The sequence below is a fragment of the Trachurus trachurus genome, assembly GCF_905171665.1.
Source record: "Trachurus trachurus genome assembly, chromosome: 1".
Classification (NCBI taxonomy): Eukaryota; Metazoa; Chordata; class Actinopteri; order Carangiformes; family Carangidae; genus Trachurus; species Trachurus trachurus.
In genome coordinates this window covers 1,985,608-2,005,141 of record NC_139891.1, presented here as the reverse complement: position 1 = coordinate 2,005,141, position 19,534 = coordinate 1,985,608, and the positions used below count along the sequence as shown (strand labels likewise).

The 19,534-nt window shown below is 43.8% G+C and overlaps 1 protein-coding gene across 2 annotated transcripts in view; it reads left to right on the top strand.

The window, feature by feature from the left end:
- Positions 1-19,534, top strand: part of sh3pxd2aa (SH3 and PX domains 2Aa) — a 149,840-nt gene that overhangs the window by 55,021 nt on the left and 75,285 nt on the right. For both annotated transcript variants that reach the window (XM_083978282.1, XM_083978281.1), the window contains exons 4-5: positions 3,565-3,641; positions 5,298-5,389. In XM_083978282.1, the coding sequence (XP_083834408.1) occupies positions 3,565-3,641; positions 5,298-5,389 (169 nt within the window). The remainder of the gene's footprint in view (positions 1-3,564; positions 3,642-5,297; positions 5,390-19,534) is intronic.

Below are 19,534 nucleotides of genomic sequence, written 5' to 3'. Positions count from 1 at the left end.
CTTCAGGATCAACCCTCCCTATACTCTTACAGTATGACACATGAGTCCAGGGTGTGAGGGAGTGGGTGAGTCACAGACTGACAACACATAATTGTGAAACTGAATCTCTACCTGAAATTGTTATATGGCAATTCACCACATACATTATAGACAGTATTCAAATGAATGCTTTAAATTTGCTTATTTGTTTTTCAGTTTTATTTCAAATAAAAGATGTGACTATTAGTTCAACATTTTGGCAAATTGGCCCAGCAGTAGGTTCGTTACCTTTATTTGTTGGTGCAAGCTGTTTTTAGAACGGCGGAGCAGAGCTGCGAGCTGCTCAGAGCTACGCTACGGAGGCTAAAGGGATTTCTTGGTTTCCCTCATCAAACTCATCAAATATACAATCCAACAACTCCAAAACACTCTGGCGGACAAGTTGTGACCTGCACATTCACCACGCTATGAGATAATAATGGAACATTACGAGACGGAGTTGTTTTAGAGGCAAATTCATGCAAAACCGCTGATGCACGTCCCCGTCGGGGGCAGTTTTTCAGCAAGCAGTCTCTTACCTCAAAAACAAATCTGTCTCCTAGAGTTCCATAATTATCTTACAGCGTGGAGATTGTACAGGTCACAACTTGTCCACCAGAGCGTTTTGGGGCTCTACTTTGGTAGACTAGGTGCAGGCGAGGCGCATCTGCCCTGCGCCTCGCCTTCGCTTCGCCAACGGGGAGTGGCCAGGAGCAGATTGCGATTTTGCTTCGAGACGCAGCGGAGCGCATCCCGCCTACTTCCCTCCCACCGGCGCAAATGGCATAGAGGGAGGAGAGAAGGCGTGGAGTGGGTTTGACACAGCCGAGTCAGATCTTCACCAATCAAATGAGCTCCTCTCCTCGCCTTTAAATCCGCCGCGCGCGCAAGGCGGACGTTTGATTTCACCGTGGAAGAGAAGATTTGAATCAGCACCTACAGATTACAGCATAGACATTCAGAACATCTATATCGATTGTCCCGTCACACTGATGACAGATCAAAGGCTGCACAGATGAAAGATGAGGATGGATTACTGCTGTGTTGACACTACACGATTATCTGCTATATTTATGTATTTACTTATTGATTTATTGAGCCGCATCGTCACGCGACCATAACAAATAAAACTGAAAACAAATAAACCACAAGCAGCCTGGCATCATAGTGAGCAGATATTCACAACTCCATCTCAGGTAAATTCTAAAGAAAAAAGAAAAAGAGAGACGCTCCGTGATCTCCGTTACGCACAGCTGTTTGTTGTGATCTGTGCACACCTGTTTAAATATAGGTTACTAAATATGAGTGTCTTTATTAATGGAAAAGGGGTGTGTGTGTGTTTTTTTTTTTTTTTTTTTACTGGGCAACAGCTCTCAATCTGTCAGAGCAAGTGAGACGGGAGGAAACTGATGTTCTCGTCCAGTCCAAGCTGGCAGTGTCCGGTCGCGCGAACAGACCTCACGGGCTGATGATGCAAAAGTAGTCTGGGAGGGAGGAGGGAGGAGGAGGGAGCAGGTCTATCTATCTATCTATCTAACCTATATTTAAACACGTGTGCACAGATCACAGCATAAACAAACAGCGCTGTGCGTAACGGAGGCATTTCAGTTTTATTTGTTATGGTCGCGTGACGATGCGGCGCTGGCCCCTAATAAATCAATAAGTAAATAAATAAATAAATAGCTGATCATCTGCAACGGCACAGTGTGTAGTGTCAACACCTGCTCTTGGGACATCCACGGCTGTCTCAGTCCCTCCCTGGTTTCATCTGTGTTAATTCAGTCAGGCTGAGTTTCCATTACGCATGCCTTTGATCTGCCATCAGTGTGACGGGACAATCTATATAGATATAGGTGTATGTGCTGATTCAGATACAATAAATAGGGGTTATTGTGATGATTATTATTATTATTATTGTTGTTAATTGCATTTAAATGTGCCTGGAAGTGTGGAAATCTGCCTGTGAGGTCTTGGTGACGTGGGCGCACTGCGCGCTGGGCAGTCAAAATACCAGTCCGCTGGCTGCGCTTCGCCTTGCGCTGAGACTAGACCAGGTTGGAGCTGGCGAGCTGGCGAGCTTTCGGCGCACTCTCCGCGCGGTCTATCTGTAACAAATTGTCACTGCGCCACGGCGAATCTGTCGACACCTCCCCCTGCTGCGCGACCACTCCCATCTCAGCGCACAGCAGTCTGCCAATTTACCGAATCCACTGCGCACCTTGTTGAACTGGAGGAAAATACCACTTCGCCAGCTGCGTCAGGGCTCGCTTCGCTGCGCCACCCTGAGTTGCGCCACTAAAATAGGGCCCTTGGAGTTGTTGGATTGTGTATTTGATGAGTTTGATGAGGGAAACCAAGAAATCCCATTAGCCTCCGTAGCTTAGCTCTGAGCAGCTCACGGCTCTGCTCCGCCGTTCTAAAAACAGCTTACACCGACAAATAAAGGTAACGAACCTACTGCTATGACTATAGCGATTATGGCAATGGGCCAATTTGCCAAAAATGTTGAACTATCCCTTTAAACCCCTCTTTGCTTCAGTGTAAGGTTGTGTATTAAACCTCAGTATTGTTTTTTTTTGTTTTACTGTACCCAGCTGCGTTGGGTCTGTCTTGCAGCTGATTGACCATCCTCTTTATTCATTATTTGATCAGACAGCCCTTGTTTCAGTAACAGTATACCATTTAATTGAAGCAAGGTCTCTGAGTGTTGCCTTCTTTTGCTAAATTATTTTTTAAGAATAACTGGCAAATATTCCTCAAAGTCATTTATGGAAATAGTTGTTATTCTGGTGTTGAAAACAGAAGATAAATATGTGATGATATAAAATCAGCTCATACAACACATAAACCTGTTCTGGTCCAAACTGATCCAACTGATCGGACACTCGGAGACTCTTTTGTTGTCTGACCTTCATTTTACATATTAATTCAAAAGAGAGCAGTGATGCAGCTCCTTTAAGTCAGCAGGTTTAGATCACCTCTATTTTTTTACAGTGCCATAAAAACAAATGTATTTGAGCAGTTTATGTATTAACGTGATTAATATGTGCCGTTATTTTATAACCACTCAATAATAGAACTCCTTACAGTTCTTCCATGGAAGCAGTGCTCTTTGTTTTTACGCTTCTGAAACAGGCTCAAGTGCATGTAGTTAGTATAGGGACGGGGGTCCGTGGGGTTGGACTTTAATGTTCCCTGTGAGTGGGATGAGAGCAGGGCCGAAGCTCATGTGTGCATAAATCCTATTTGTTATTTAGAGAGAGCCATGTCACAGCAGAGGTCATGGAATCCATAGGGGCCAGCTGGGGCTCTGGCTGTGGGAGAGAGGTTGGTGTGTGGGCCCTGAAGGATCACCGCCGTTCATTACTGGCATCTGCTGGCAGGCTTTGGTATCACAGTGTCCAATGGGCTTCAATCTGTGGTATTTCCACAGTCTCCAATTCTTACTCCTCTCCTCTCCTCTTTGTACCTGTCATCATCGCTGCTCCTGTTTTCCTTCACCCTCTCATTTTTATTTATTATTTTTCTTTTTTTTTCTTCCTTCAGGCAAGATCCTGTTCCGGAGGAGTCATGTGCGAGATGTGGCCATGAAGCGACTGCGTTTCATCGACGACTACTGCAGGGTAAAGAGGCCTCACTGTAAACATCCTTCAACTCCCCATCTGACTCTGGGGAATGTTCCCCCGGCCTGTGATGGAGGTCACAAGTCACAGCCTATGCTGTCCTTTTCAAATGTTTGAAACATTTTGTCACAGTGAGGAACTGTTTATTAGTACGAGTATACCGCTCTGGGAAAGGGTTACATTCACATATGCCACTGTCAGAAAAGGACGGCAATCGAGGCGTCGTGCATCAGTCCCCTCCCACTCACCAACGACCTTTAGCCCTCTTTTGATACAGCTAGGAAAGAAAGTTATCAACCAAGTTAGCGCCCCTCTCCCACATGCCAAACTAAAACCCTTGAAAGCAAAGGGCCTTTGTCGTTCTGTTGCCTTATCACTTCCTGTTCCCTCTCTTATTAGTTTTTTTTATTTATCGCCTCTCATGCCTTCCAAACTTCCTTCCTTCCTTCCTCTTGGTACAAAGCCAGTGTGTTTGTTTCTGTACACACAGTTGTGTAGCAGTATTGTTGGCCTCCAGTTCCAACTTGATAATTGAGACCGAAGTAAGTTTAGCAACAAAAAGCAATTATATACATTTGAAATGAACCCAGTCCTTCAGTAAGTACATGCAGAGTTTTTTAATAGGTAGCCAGCTTCCTCATTACACCTAATGTGAACAGTTGCTATTGCGAGCTGTTTTTTTTTTTTTTTTTTTGAGCTGCACTGTTTCTTCCTACATCCTGTTTATGAGGCAAACATCAGAGAGGAGGAGGAATTACCCAGAGTTCTCAGAGGATTTTCTCTCTGGAGATTAGGAGGATACTGAGTCCAGTCAGCTGTGGGTGCAAGGCCAGATCCGTCCAACCACCGGGCTCTTTCAATAATACCGGATCCAATGAATGAAATATGAAGCGAGCGCGGACGTGTGCCGATTTGAATTAAAGGCTGGCACTGTTCATAAAATGTCTTTGTACGTGTTCATGGTTTAGTACCCCGGAACTGTACATGAGATATGCCTTTGGTAAGTGTACCATTAAATATAGATGATAAGTCAGACACATGATCCTCCCTTTGACTGGTAGTTTGGTCTGTGAACATACAGAAGGAGAACTCTGGTTGAAGGATGGCTGGAATTCTGTGGAATTTATTCTCTCTGATCAGTACTTTTATTACATGATGGTAGACATCCATCCATCCATCCATCCATCCATCCATCCATCCATCCATCCATCCATCCATCCATCCATCCATCCATCCATCCATCCATCCATCCATCCATCCATCCGCCTATAATGCAGGGTTGCATGGGAATCAAACCCAGACCCTTCTTGCTGAGAAGTAACCACTGCATCACCGTGCCGCCCCCTTTTGGTAGATACGTTAACTAATAATCATGATGCTGGGCCACAGTTATTTGAAAAAATAAAATAAAATAAAAAATCACTTACTCATATTCATACTCACAATTGCACAAATGCACAAGATGCCTGTCGTCCAGTGTCTTTGCACTGTAGAAGGAACAGTGTTTGGACTTTTTTCCTCTGTATTGTATTGTATAATGTGAATTCATCTGGACTCCCAAAAATGTTGTATGTCCCCAATGTTCACTAAAAGAATCATTTTGATTTGTGGCTGTCGATATTTGACCCACCGTCCTCTCTCTGCTCCTCTCTGTAGGCACTGGTGCGACTCCCCCCTCAGATTTCCCAGAGTGAGGAGGTGCTGCGCTTCTTTGAGACGAAGGCCGAGGACCTCAATCCTCCAGTGGAGTGAGTGTCACACTGACTGTGCATGCTGAACACACAAACACCAAACTCCTGCACTGCATGTGTAGGGGTCATCAGAGTGCAGATGAATGTGTCGCTGTCCTGTGACACCGTCTTTACTTTGGCAGCAGGATCTAAACTCAGTGTGACTGATGATGTGTACAGCTGCTTATGTGAATATATACATTTATATAAAATGCCTGCATTTTAGTTCAACATTTTGGCAAATTTGCCTATTGTCATAATCCCTATAGTCCTAGGGATAGGTTCATTACCTTTAATTATCAGTGCAAGCTGTTTTTAGATCGGCGGGGCAGAGTCATGAGCTCTGCATGGCGTGTGGTATTTCTGGGCTTTCCCTCATCAAACTCATCCACAATCCAAAAACGCTCCAGTGGACAAGTTCTGACCTGCACATTCACCACGCTGAGCGGAGTGATTTCAAAAGCGCAAGTAGTTCTGAGTATTTACTTCATGTGTTGTAATGTTACACAATATATATATTGTTTCATAGCATGGTGAATGTGCAGGTCACAACTTGTCCACCAGAGCGTTTTGGAGTTGTTGGATTGTGTATTTAGTTTGATGAGGGAAACGTAGAAATACCATGAACCTCCGTAGAATTAGCTGAGCAGCTCACGTCTCTGCCTCGCCGATCTAAAAACAGCTTGCACCGACAATTTAATGAACCTACCCCTAAGACTATAGGGATTATGGCAATTGGCGGATTTGCCAAAATGTTGAAATATCCCTTTAAAATTGGGAAAGTGATAACATTAATGCCAATGCTACAATTCATTACTGGCTTAATTGCCACAAGCTTGCTAGCTTACATTTGATATCTATTGAAATATACTGTATATATATATACATTTTTAATTTTTTAAATTTAATTCAAAAACAACTTCATGCTGCAGGTTTGTGGAGTTTACACTTTGTAATTTCCTCCAAAGTTGAAGCTTTTCACGCTCATTGTGATGATTTGCAGATAAAAATGGGGGTGACAGTTATTACTAGACTAAATGTGGTAGCAAAATATAAATATATTCTTTAGCTGTGTAGTACAGTAACCAGAATTCCAGTTGCATTTTGATGATTATATTTGAACATTCTTTGCAGGATCTCTGATATGTTACATGGTAGGCGCTGTACAAAAACAGCTAAAGATGAGGAACCACATATCACACAGTAACAAGAGTGTCCTGACACATGAGTTCACACATGGATGCACAACACGTGCATACAGTACAGCGTGTGAATTGGCTCATACTAATTACATGCGCAAGATGCAAACACAGTGTTTGTGTTGGATGAAATCACTTTGTTGACTAATGAAGTTACTCAGCTCAGCTGTTGTTGATACACAAAGCACACCCGCCTCAACACCTGTGCATCAGCCTCTAAATGTCAGCTTCTTTTTGCACCGAATCCCAAAAATACTGCATGACAGTACAGTGGCTATAAGCTCATTACCTCTATGTCTGTTCACACGTTTTAGTCTGTTTCAAAATCAGCTCTTTTTTCTCTGAGTTTGTTAAAGCCCCCCCACCGGGCCAGGCGGAGGGAGCAGTTGATGGATGTGAGGGCAGGATGAGGAGAATGACTTGTTTCATAGCAGGAGAGAGCCCCTTTGGGTAGATTTTAATTAGAGAACACTCTCCCCTCTCCAAACCTCAAATGCCACTATCGTATTATTCATTTGTAATGTGTTCCTGTATCCTGTCTGCACCCAGATAGCAGCAGCACACTGCAACTCACTGCTCTTGTTAGACTCAGGACATGTCTTTTTTTGTACTTCACATGTAATTACTCCTCCTCTCCTCTCCTCTCCTCTCCTCTTCCTCTCCTCTCCTCTCCTCTCCTCTCCTCTCCTCTCCTCTCCTCTCCTCTCCTCTCCTCTCCTCTCCTCTCCTCTCCTCTCCTCTCCTCTCCTCTTCTCTCCTCTCCTCCTCATCATCTTCCTTTTCCTTCTCTTCCTCCTCTCCTCTCCTCTCCTCTCCTCTCCTCTCCTCTCCTCTCCTCTCCTCTCCTCTCCTCTCCTCTCCTCTCCTCTCCTCTCCTCATCTTCCTTTTCCGTCTCTTCCTCCTCTCCTCTCCTCCTCTCCTCTTCCTCCTCTCCTCTCCTCCACTCCTCTTCCTCCTCTCCTCCTCCCCTCTTCCTCCTCTCCTCTCCTCCACTCCTCTTCCTCCTCTCCTCCTCCCCTCTCCTCCACTCCTCTTCCTCTCCTCTCCTCCTCATCCTCTTCCTTTTCCTTCTCTTCCTCATCTCCTCTCCTCTGCTCTCCTCTCCTGTCCCCCTTTTCCCCCTCTCCCTTTTCCTTATCTTCCTCCTCTCAACTCTTCTCTTCTCTTCTCCTCTCCTCTCCTCTCCTCTCCTCTCCTCTCCTCTCCTCTCCTCTCCTCTCCTCTCTTTGGTGACCTCTGCCTGCCAGTGTTTTTCAGCACAACATAGCATATTACAGTACTATATGTATTCCCCTCTTCCTCTGTCCTTTAATTCTTTGCATGCAACCTGGCCTTATACATTTCAGTCTGTTTAATCGATACGGCAGCTCGAGGTTACAAACACCACTGCCAATCTCATCTCTGATCAAGAGCTATGCTTTCCTCACTGTCCGATACAGCTTTTCATTTCCCCCCCCCATCTCCAGTTCTCTTTTTTTCTCCCTACAGTACCTTTCCAACAGACTCTCTCTGTCCTGTTTGCTGTTGTATTCTGGTGCATGAAATAATAGCATTAATCGTCTTGTCAGGAGTTGTGGGAGATGAAGCCATCTACAGGAGTATGATAAAGTGTGTATACACTGCCCACACCTCTTCCAATCTGTTGGCTCCATCTGTGATACCAACACTGATGCAGTCATATAAAATCAGTTCAGGTGATCAAATGTAATCAGACCTTTAATGTTATACATTTAAGGATACTGTGCCATTACAAGGCGTTTCACTACATGGTCTCAAAGTTAGATTGCGCCTAGAATACAGAGAAGTCCTGTTCTTACTGTTAATGTAGTTACAAATGGTAATGTTCGCCTTGTTATTTGATTACTATGATTTACATTGAAGAAGGTTGAGTTTGAGGTTTTGGTCACATTGAAAAACCCAGATTAGGTTTTACGTAAAGAGCACAGTTGGTGTGTTTGTGCGTCATGTTGTTGTACTGGTGGTCCAGTTCAATCAGAGCTTGATCCTGAAATGTTGACTTGATGCTGCTAACACACCACCACACACACGTTACCACATGATTCTACCACTCTCTGTGATTGGGCAACACAGCACATTGTGTCGAAGCAGCTGTGTATGTATCGCTATCAGGTATCACTACTTGTGAGTGCCTTTCTGAAAGCACTGTTCCTGGTATTGATGGGACTGCAGCAGCCCGGCTGTGTGGCTGTGTGGTGGAAGTGGATGTAGTGGGTTGTGGGGGTCTCGGCCTGAAGAGGTGCTGTACTCCAGTCAGCCTCAGATCAAACGCTGTGCCAGAACCTGCTCTGGCCTCTGTAGATCCCTGAAGACATTCTCCCTTGTCTTCATAAATGAAGAGAACCGTCTGGGGAGTTACTGTAACTGCCCGGTCTGGTTAAAAAAAAAGCAAAGGACTGCTCAGTTAATGGTTAGTAAAACGTCCTGATCCTGAGGGCTCGGCATGCGTCACGCCTAAATTGGATGGGTTCTTTTCTTCCTCTACCCATAATGCATCTGCTAAACGAAAATGAATCATGGGGGAGTTCACCAATGAGATTGGCCATTGATTTAAAGTTGTGATTGGAGAGTGTGTGTTAGCCATGTGTGTACACACATGTGTGTCCTAAGTGCAGTGGAGGAAGAAAAGCGATTTGAAATGATGGACTGCTAAGAATAATATCACTCTATCATGAGGTGTGTGTGTGTGTCAGGTGATCTATTATGTTGCAGTGATGGGAGGTCCTCTCTTTGCTCTTCATATTTTCTTGTTGTGTTGTGTGTTGTGTGTCTTCAACAGATGTTTTTACTGTAACCACACAAGGTGATTGAAGTCGTTTTATGTTGTCTGCCATTAATGCGTCTTGATATGGTGGTGAAATGATAAACCGAAAATTAATTATGTAATAGTTGATATTGCCAACAAATTGAAATGCATGGTTGAAAGCACCAGAAAAAGAAATCCCTCCTCCTCTTAGCTTATTTCCTCTTAAAGGGATATTTCAACATTTTGGCAAATTCGCCTATTGCCATAATCCCTATAGTTTTAGGAGTAGGTTTATTACCTTTAATTGTCGGTGCAAGCTATTTTTAGAACGGTGGAGCAGAGACGCGAGGTGTGCAGTATTTCCACGTTTCACTCATCAAATACACAATCCAACAACTCCAAAACACCTGCACATTCACCACGCTATGAAATAATAATGGAACGTTACGAGACAGAGTTGTTTTTGAGGTAAATACGTAACCGGAACTACATCCCAGATACGGCTGCTGGGCGGAGTGATTTCAAAAGTAGTTTGTTATGTTACATAATTATACAGTACGTTAGGCTAATGTACAGGTCACAAGAGAGTTTTGGAGTTAATTTGATGAGGGAAACGTAGAAATACAGTGCAGCTCACATCTCTGCTCCGCCAATCTAAAAACAGCTTGCACCGACAATTCAAGGTAATGAACCTAAGACCATAGGGATTATGGCAATAGGAGAATTTGCCAACATGTTGAAATATCCCTTTAAAGAACTACTGATAAGCTAACAGTTCTTTAAAGGGATATTTCAACATGTTGGCAACATGTCTATTAGTGTATCAGTGGTTCTTTAAAGGGATATTTCAACATGTTGGCAAATTATCCTATTGCCATAATCTCTATAGTTTTATAACACATTTTGCTTTATTGTTACACAAAAGATCCATCCAAAGAATCAGTAAACCAGTTACAGGCTTGTCTCACAAGCATGATAGGCAGTCAACTACAGTCAAACATAAAGGTTTTATCTAAGCACATTACTCCTGTTGAAAATAGCTCCTTCATTAAACATCTGCCAGGCTGCCAAAAGGTGCTGAGGATCTCTGCACACTACACCAGTCTGCATTTATCACCTTTTCCACTCTTTTACCGTGTAATAGGACATCACCCTGATGAGTCGACATCATTTACAAGCAAGCTCTGATTAGGAAGCAGTTGAATGGCATCAAATTCTCATACACCTTAAAACCGCAATTCCCAAAAGCAGAACCAGAGAAGTGTGGAAAGCTTCTAATAAGTGTTGATTGTCAACTTTGCCTGATGTGCTCACAATGTGAACAAGTAACAGAAGATGAATAGTGTTAACCTGCTAAACTGCTCAGTAATCCCCCAAAACCTATTTAATTATCCCATATTTATACTTCCCTTGTGTTTTATTTGAAGTGTTGGTCCAGAAGAAGATATATTTGTGCTTTTCAGTGACGATCCTCAAACCTCCTTTACATCTCTGCTCTCGGGCTTCTCTCTGCAGTAGCAGCAGGACAGTGATAGGCTGACTCTTGTCTGAGTGATGGGATAAAAATACAGCAGACTGCTTTGTTGTGACATCACAAAGTTACAGAAGTCCTGTCAGCAGGCTGTCAGGCTGCAGACTGTGTGAATTTCTCCGTTGACTGAGGCTTTGATACTTTCACTATATTAAAGCAGATATCAGTGGAATGTTTTTGTTAATATAAGTCCTAAATAGTCCTATTTTCCGTCAGCAATCACTTACATGAAGTATTTCAGCCTAAACACGAGTCTCTCCGTCACTCTGCTCTGCTATAACCCGAGGAGAAAATTTTCCTTGTGGGATACAAGTGTTATCCAATGAGGAGAGAGAACGGCATGAAGGGCTGTGTGTGCAGCCAAGGGATGCGCGTGAATGTGGTGACGTAGCACGAGGACCAATTGATGCCTGACAAGGGCGGGGGCTGCTAACTCATGGTGCGTTCAAAGAAACTCGTACTTTGTGTTTTTCCTTCCTGTGAAGTCATACCAGTTCGATCTGGTACGAGTTCACGGGTCGGAAGTTACGAGTGGCCGTTATAGGGAACTTTCACAGACAACAGGATGGTAAAAACACGAGCTACGGGTTACCTGGAACGCTACCAAGTCGTAGTTGTGACTTGAAGCTGTAACTTACGGTTTCAAAAGCCTGCCTTGAACGCAGCATTAGCCGAAACGGCCGTGAAGCTGATATCTGCTTTAATATAAACATGTAACTTAGACTTGATCTATAATCAAAGCACACATGGACATCTCACTGTTCACAATACAGGGCCTTTAATGGGACATTTGTCATTATAATGGATGAAGCTTGTTTTAATTTGCCTTTTTGCACATTATTTATTTATCATCTCCTTATTTATGATGCTATTTTTACTCCACTCACTGTAGGTCTGTATTTTGTATCTGTCTCCTCTTCAAAGGTGCTAAGTTAATAAACCAGCCTCTTCCTCCCTCTCCACTTCCACAGTCTCTTTCATTTCTCCTACCTGTTTTTTTTTTTTTTTATGTTTTGTCTTAATGTAAAGCACATTGAGTTGCCTTGGTATGAAATGTGCTATATAAATAAAGATGCCTTGCCTTGCCTTACCTCATCTCCCCGTTTCCTCCCATCCTGCCCTCCTACACCTCCGCCTCTCTCCTCCCAGTCATCTGTCCGTTCCACTCTGTCTGCTGTGAGTATAGGAGACAGGCGACAGACTCACTCAACCTTAATGGATAAGCTGCTCACTTCCCCCCAACTATTAGAATCAATAGCACTCACTGGAGACCACACAGCACAACATGAGCGGTGTGTATACACCACCGGCCTCAGAGGGGTTAAACACATTCAGTGTGTCAGAGTGGTGAGGAGAGGTCAGCTGAAGTGTGTGTGTGCGTGTGCGTACATGTACTGTATGCTCTCATGTGTGAGCATTCAGCAGTTGTACACTTGCACTTACATTTCAAAGTGTGTTCACACCCAAAGAGATGCAGCAGCAGCAGCAGCAGCAGCAGGGGGAGAATAGCTGAGGACTAAATGAGTCTTTCTTAGGGTTGTAAAATTCCGGGAATTTTCAAAGTTGGAAACTTTCTATGGGAATTAACAGGAATATATAAATAAACGGGAATAAATCCGAAATTTACAAAATTGAAGGTTGGCCCTTAACAGGGAACTTAAAGCAGAAGTAAGCGGAATATTTGTGTTAATATAAGTCTTAAATAGTTGTATCTTCCGACAGCAATCACTTCTATAGAGTGTTTGGTCTGAAACACGGGTCTGTCAGTCACTCTGCTCTGCTGTAAGCCGAGGAGAAAACTTTCCTTGTATCCTACAACCTTTATCCAATGAGGAGAGAGAACGGCATAAAGGGGCGGTCCTCTCTGTGTGTGCAGCCAAGGGATGCGCGTGAATGTGGTGACGTAGGGACGAGGACCAATAGATCCATGACGAGGGCGGGGGCTGCTAACTCCATCTGCTGACAGGAAGTTAGCCAAAACCACCGGATCACTTACTTCTGCTTTAAATATAGTTGGGGAAATATATATAGCATAATCTTGGCTAAAACAACCAGATCTCGTGCAAGTGAATATCTATGCTATTCCTCAATCACATGCACACAGCACACTGTAATACTGCAGGGCTGTTGAGGCCACGCCCCCTACATGCACTGTGATCGTAACGTGCGACGGGGGGGTCGTGGCGGACATAATGAATGTATGGCAAACAAACACTGCATGTCTCCAAAACGTATCAGGGAGGTTTCCAGGATGCCAAGTAGCCTGCTCATTTCAATTTTTTTTGGGTCAGTCCTAGTTGAAATGTCATGTTTTTTAATTGTATTATTTTGCATGGATGTCTGCTTATGGCAAAACAAAAATATTTATACATTTATGTTTGGATATGATACAGTTTGTTTAAATTACTCCAGATTTCCAGTTCATTCCCATAAATTCCCAATATTTCCCATAAATTACTACTACTACTTTATTTTTCCCATTTGTAAGCTTAGATATCACTAGTTGACTATTATTCTGATATCTGGCCGTTTGTGGATTAGCTGGGGTTAGGAGAGCCTTGTCTGTGTTTCTGTGTGTGTGTATGTCCTGCAATGTGTTTCAATGTATTTGTCCTTTTTTTTTTTCTTTTTTTCTTTACCTGACATTGTATCATTGTATTTTTTTGCGGAAGGACCCCCTCGAAAATGAGATGATTCATCTCAAGGGGCTATCCTGAATAAATAAATTCAAATTCAAAAAAATAAATTCCCATAATTCCCATGGAAAGTTTCCAATTTTGAATATTTTCAAATTTCCCCAGCTTAAAGGGACAACGAGGAGTTTATATTTGGTTATAAAAAAGTCTCACGTTAATGTGGATGAATCTCCGCTACCCACATTTGTTAATGGGCCCATTTTCGATAAATATATCGTTTTGTCTCTATGGTTATTTTGTTATTATTAGTGGTGGTGGAAATGCTGGGCGAGCCGACCAGCGTTTCTTTACTTTCGGTTTTGCGGCGAGTCATGAGAATAACGCAGCTATAATCGCCGTTTATGGTCGGAACTACGACGGTATGTGATTGTCTTTGAACCTCTGACTTTAATTCTTGATGAATGAAAACATGAGTCTGTCTTGCGCCAGTCAAATAATTTCACGGTGCGTGGAGGCTCGTAGTGTGAAAACGCTTCGCTTTTCCAAAACTCCTCGTTGTCCCTTTAACTTCCCATGGAAAGTTTCTGGAAATTTACCGGGAATTTACTGGACATTTTCCGCCCCTTTGCAACCCTAGTCTTTCTTGATGTCAGGTCTTCTCTCTGTCCTCCATCCTCAGCTCAGTGTTTTTCCCTCTCTCACCATCACCCCCAATATTATGCACTCATTCACTGCCCAGCCGCCCAGCAGATGGACTGTCTGACTCACACATGTGCTCTCTCTCTCTCTCTCTCTCTCTCTCTCTCTCTCTCTCTCTCTCTCTCTCTCTCTCCCTCTCCTTGTGCACTTACTCACTGGGTGTTGTCAAGGTGGGGCTCTGCTTGCTACAGTAATAGCTGCATGTGAGTGTGATGAATAGAGCAGACCAGGAACGGAGTGATGAAATATATCCACATTATCATAACCCCCCTCCCCCCTCCCCCCTCCCCTCTGAAAAAGAGGAAGATGAGGAGAGAAGGGAGGAAGAATATGGGAGGGAGGGGTCCCAAAGGAGAGGAGGAGGAGGAGGAAGAGGAGGTCAAAATCAGGGGAAGTACAAGGCCAAGAATGTACTGACCATCCCTCACCGCCTCTGACAACCTGCTGAAGTCTTTACAGTTATCAATATACGAGGCAGCGGATGTAGTTTATTGGTATTTAGGTTAAAGGTGTGCAGTCTGACCTCGGTGTCATATTTATGACCGGGTCAAGCTGTGATGTCTTAGTTTTTTATTCTGGCTCCATAAACAGGAATCACGCCTTGACATCAGCCTCTCACCACCGCTCCCACTCCCACTGTGTAAGATTGAATTTTGGGACTATAATCTGATTGGAGGAAGGAGCCGTGTGCCTGGCGGTGCAGCGCAGGAATCAATCCCATCAATCAGAGCTGAGAAAAGCACACAGACCCCGAGCAGACCCGACCGTCAGCTCCACTTTCCTCTCCTCTCCTCTCCTCTCCTCTCCTCTCCTCTCCTCTCCTCTCCTCTCCTCTCCTCTCCTCTCCAGCACTGCGTCGGGCTCACGTTGACCCCTGTCTGCAGAGCGCTGTACTGCACCTCGCTGGCACGTGGGACCTGTGTGAGCTGATGTCACTCTTGTGCAATCAGCCGCGGCTCCTTTTATTTGAAGTTGAGTGGCCTTGAGGTTTCATGTATTTTGAATGGACCCTCAGCTGGATCCCTGGGCTTTTTGTTTTTCTTGAGTGATGCATTCAGATGTCCTGCGGAATATGAATTACCTCCGTCTCTCTCTCTCTCTCATGTTAGTGCAACAGCCTGACATCCAAGGACCGAGTTTAACAGCGCCGCTTTTGGACAGAAACACATTCTTTCTTCTTGCAAACACATGGGAGTTTCTCAGTGTCACTGCTCTGTAGCTTCTTTGTGATATCATAGCCGTCATGATTCCTAATCCTGTCAGGTTATTAATTTAAAGGGGACATATTATGGAAATACCACTCTTTAACCTAAAATGTGAGAATTGTCAAAAAAATCTGTAATTTTCAGATAATCCATGTGGATTTATGAGCTGTTCTCTCAGTTGTCTTCCAATGATCTAATTAGGTTTTGAATTTGCATAAGCCCACCCCTACCTGGTACCAGTAGAAGGGGCGGGGCAAGCAGTGGTTCATTTGCATTTAAAGGGACAGGCACTGAAACCAGCCGTTCTGAACAGGGCTGTTTAGAGAGGATGAAAAGAGCTGTGATGTTTGATCCTTGGGGGATTTTGACCAAAGCATGTCACAGACATGTCTTTAAGACACCTGGGAACTATTTTAATTTGTGGAAAGGGGGCAGAATATGTCTACTTTAAAGGAGTATTATCGCAAATCCAAATCCTTAATTCGGCCACTAGATGGAGCCAGGCGGAGCTTATCAGATATAAACAAGTGGGCAGCTGTCAGAGAGAGAGAGCAGCCTCCTTTAGTCCCCCCCCCCCCCCCCCTCCCTCACCAGGCTGAATGAACGTGCAATCGCGGGAAAAAGAAAACTCGCTAGTGGAAGCGGCAGCTCTACGTCGCGCACAACCACAACAACGACAACAACAGCAACTGAAACGTCCTCCTCCTTAATAACGCTGAGAGGACAGCTGAAGAAAGACACAGGGACGTGGAGACAAAGTGTTCTACCAGCGATTCAGTGACTGTGAGCACCCTAACACTGCTACATTACTTACTGTTGCATATTTGTCCGGTTCGGAGGTCGGATTTGCGAGTTCCGAGTGCATTTTAACTCAGCAAGCGCCGGGCCGGCTTGGATCATAACAAAGACAAATGCTGCATTTGCCCCACGGACACTATACTGTTGGCGATTTTCTTTGTAAATTTAGTTATGGCTCCCCCCGACCCATCTTTTGCATATTTCATCTTATTTTATGCTATTACTGCTGTATTTGCGATAATGCTCCTTTAAGAGAGTGGATCCAACAGTGGTGTCTGGGGAATCCACTGGGTCCTGGAGTGAGTTCTTGATGGTCCTCAGCCAAACAGGGGAATTTTGCATCCATAAGTAAGACTAGTTTGGTCAGGTGACTCAGACACTTTCTGTCAAAAAGTCGGTCTGTTAATGATAAATCACAATTTTTGTGTCACTGTCATTTTCCTGCATCTCATAAAATAATATTTTATTATCCTAATACAGCAATCTCTTTTATTGTGAGTCAACTAAAGCTCACTGAGCTAAAAAAAAGACAAACACTTAAAATCATGAATTATATCAGGATAATATTTAATATATGAAGTTTAACATGTTTAATTTATTTATTTATTCACATATCTATTAAAAGAACCAAGTGTAAAAACATAAAATTTTGCATTTACAATATGTGAATGGGAAGAGCTCTTTAGAGGGGCCCAGGCACAAAGAATAATAAATAATACAACACATTTTACAATAAGGCAAACCCAGAGATACCCACACTCTCACACAGACATGAGAAAATAAAAGTAAATTGTGATATATTTCACCTTATGCAAACATCATAATAATGAATACTTAATGTTCAGGACATGGAGTCACTGCTGAAACACAACAAAAGCTGCGGGCGTGATTCTCAGTCAGCCACCTCTAATATTTGACTCATACACCAATAGGAGCATCGCTCAGACACAGTAGAGAAATGAGAATCTTTATTCTATAAAGTTGAACCCACTGCTGCATCTGCATCAGAAACGCAGCTTTCCACCCGACCACATGATCTCATTCCACTCTCCATTATGTCTCCACATGGTGGCATACTTCACAATACAAACAAACACTAATGGAGTTCTGTGCACCGCTGCCTTGCAGTATCCAGTTCAGCCACTGGTCCAACCTTGTTGTAAATGGATCCAGTGTCTGGACTCACACTCGCGCATTTCTCTGACTATTTTTAGTCTCTCGTTCTGTGTTTATGTCCAGTTTGGCCCCTCCCTCTGCCTGTGTGAGATGTATTTTCACTCAATGGAATTTCTCACCCCTCCAAGTCTTCATACACAACCCCCCCATCATGCCACCTCCTCACCCTACCCCTTTTCCCTTTTTTGTGAGGCATTACTGTTTTCTTTCTCATGCTTGCATTTTTATTCAGTCAATTTGCATGTGGAGGCATGACTTGTTTTATCTGTCTAGCGGTCATATTAATCAGCCTAAATGGTATCTGTCCTCTGCAGACCGTAACGTTGACAAATTCCTCTGTTAATATGCACATACGGCATGATGAAAATATTGGTCACTGTCCTCTATAGGCTACCGTAGAGGTAGACATGGGTGATGTTATCATCATTCATCATGCCCCCTCACAGCCCTCGCCATGAATAACAACAGGGATCGACCTTGGCTCGTGCCTGGGAGAGAGAGAGAGATGCTGAAAGATTATCAGATTGTTCCTGGGATAAGTCGTGAACTCGTGTGATTGGTCAGTTTTGGGGCTACCCAATGGGGAATTGCTTAAGCAGCAGGGTTATCCTTGGTGACGGCGTGGAGACAGATTGGGGAGTTTTGGGCTAATTAGACATAAGTGGGTGATAATGTGTTCAGTGAGGGTGGGGGGCTGGGGCATGTCACCGGTGACGACAGGAGGCCTCTCTCTTCACTTGTATTGTTTTTCAGTTCAGTTCTTTATTTTGCACAATTTAAAAGAATACACATAAAACACGATAGGTAATATGAAACAGTGCAGGGAGGCAAAAAAACCACAGTGGGCTTATTTGAAGCCTCTGTCTTATAATAATATTAATACTACAATTTCATGCACAAAAGCACAAGATATCAGAAAACATGAAAAAAGTAATAAGAATAATAGTGACTAACAACACTAATATAGAAAAAAAACAGAAAATATATGTTTCTGTTGTTGACACCATGAGCACTTGTCAGTATTCTCAGAGATGAGAGAGCTGGCTGGAGCTGGCCGGGAGGTTCATTCAGGATCTGTAATAACTAACTAGGGCTGCCCCCGACCAAAGATTTTGTTGGTCGACCAGTAGTCGTCACTTATGGCGATTAGTCGACTAATCGACCCCCCACCTTGAGGGGAAAAAAAATAAAATATTTTTTTTTTTTATTTATTTATTTTTTTTGTCCGCGGTCAGGTTGAGAATTAATTAATTAATGCTCGTGACTCCGGCCGTGTTGGGTCCGAGATTCAACAACAAGCCGGTCGGGTTTCACCGTTATTACCGGCAGAATGCCCGTTTATCACCAATAAACACAGTAGATGAAGACGGTAAAAAGTTACTGAGTTCAGGCTGTGTGACGGGGGTGCGGGGGTGGGGGTCCGCGGCGTGGAGCGGTGCGGGCATAGACATATGGGTGCGGGTCTCTGACTGCAGCGGGGACTATCATGTCTCTGCTCTGTGACACTGAGACTGACCGCCGGTGAGCGCTGTGGGACGGGACCGGGGCTCAGACAGCACCCGCTAATGGTGACAGCGGTGATACGAGAGAGACTGCCGTGCCGTGTAAAAAAAAAAAAAAAAAAAAAGTGTCATGTCACGACTTCCTGTATCTGGCCCTTCAAAATAAAAGCCCCATAACCTTTCCTATTGAGAGTGAGGAGTTGTCGTCACAGCTCAGAGCCCTAATACATCCATGTCAGAGCCCCGCCCCCCTTCTCCGCCATGATGGAAGGATTCCGGTGGCAAAAGCCTTACTAGTCTATGGGCAAAACAAAATCGTCTACTCCGTAATTTACTGTTTTACAATGCCGGAAATCACTGCTGTGTTAAAAACTGCTCCAGTGATTTACTTTCTCCTTATTCTTTCTAGTAATTTGTTGATCTGTTGGCGCAAAAAATGGAGAAAAGAGCTAGAATTTAGTCGCGTCTCTGTGATGTTCTGATGTGTTGCCCCTGGCAACCGATAGCGTCTCCTTCCATCATGGCCGACCATAGACACGTGACTCCTCACTCTCAATACAGTTCAGTCATTGATGTTGGCTTAATTTTGACAAGACACGGCTCCAAATGTTTTTTTTTTCTTCCTGCGACCAATCGACCAATGAAATTTTGG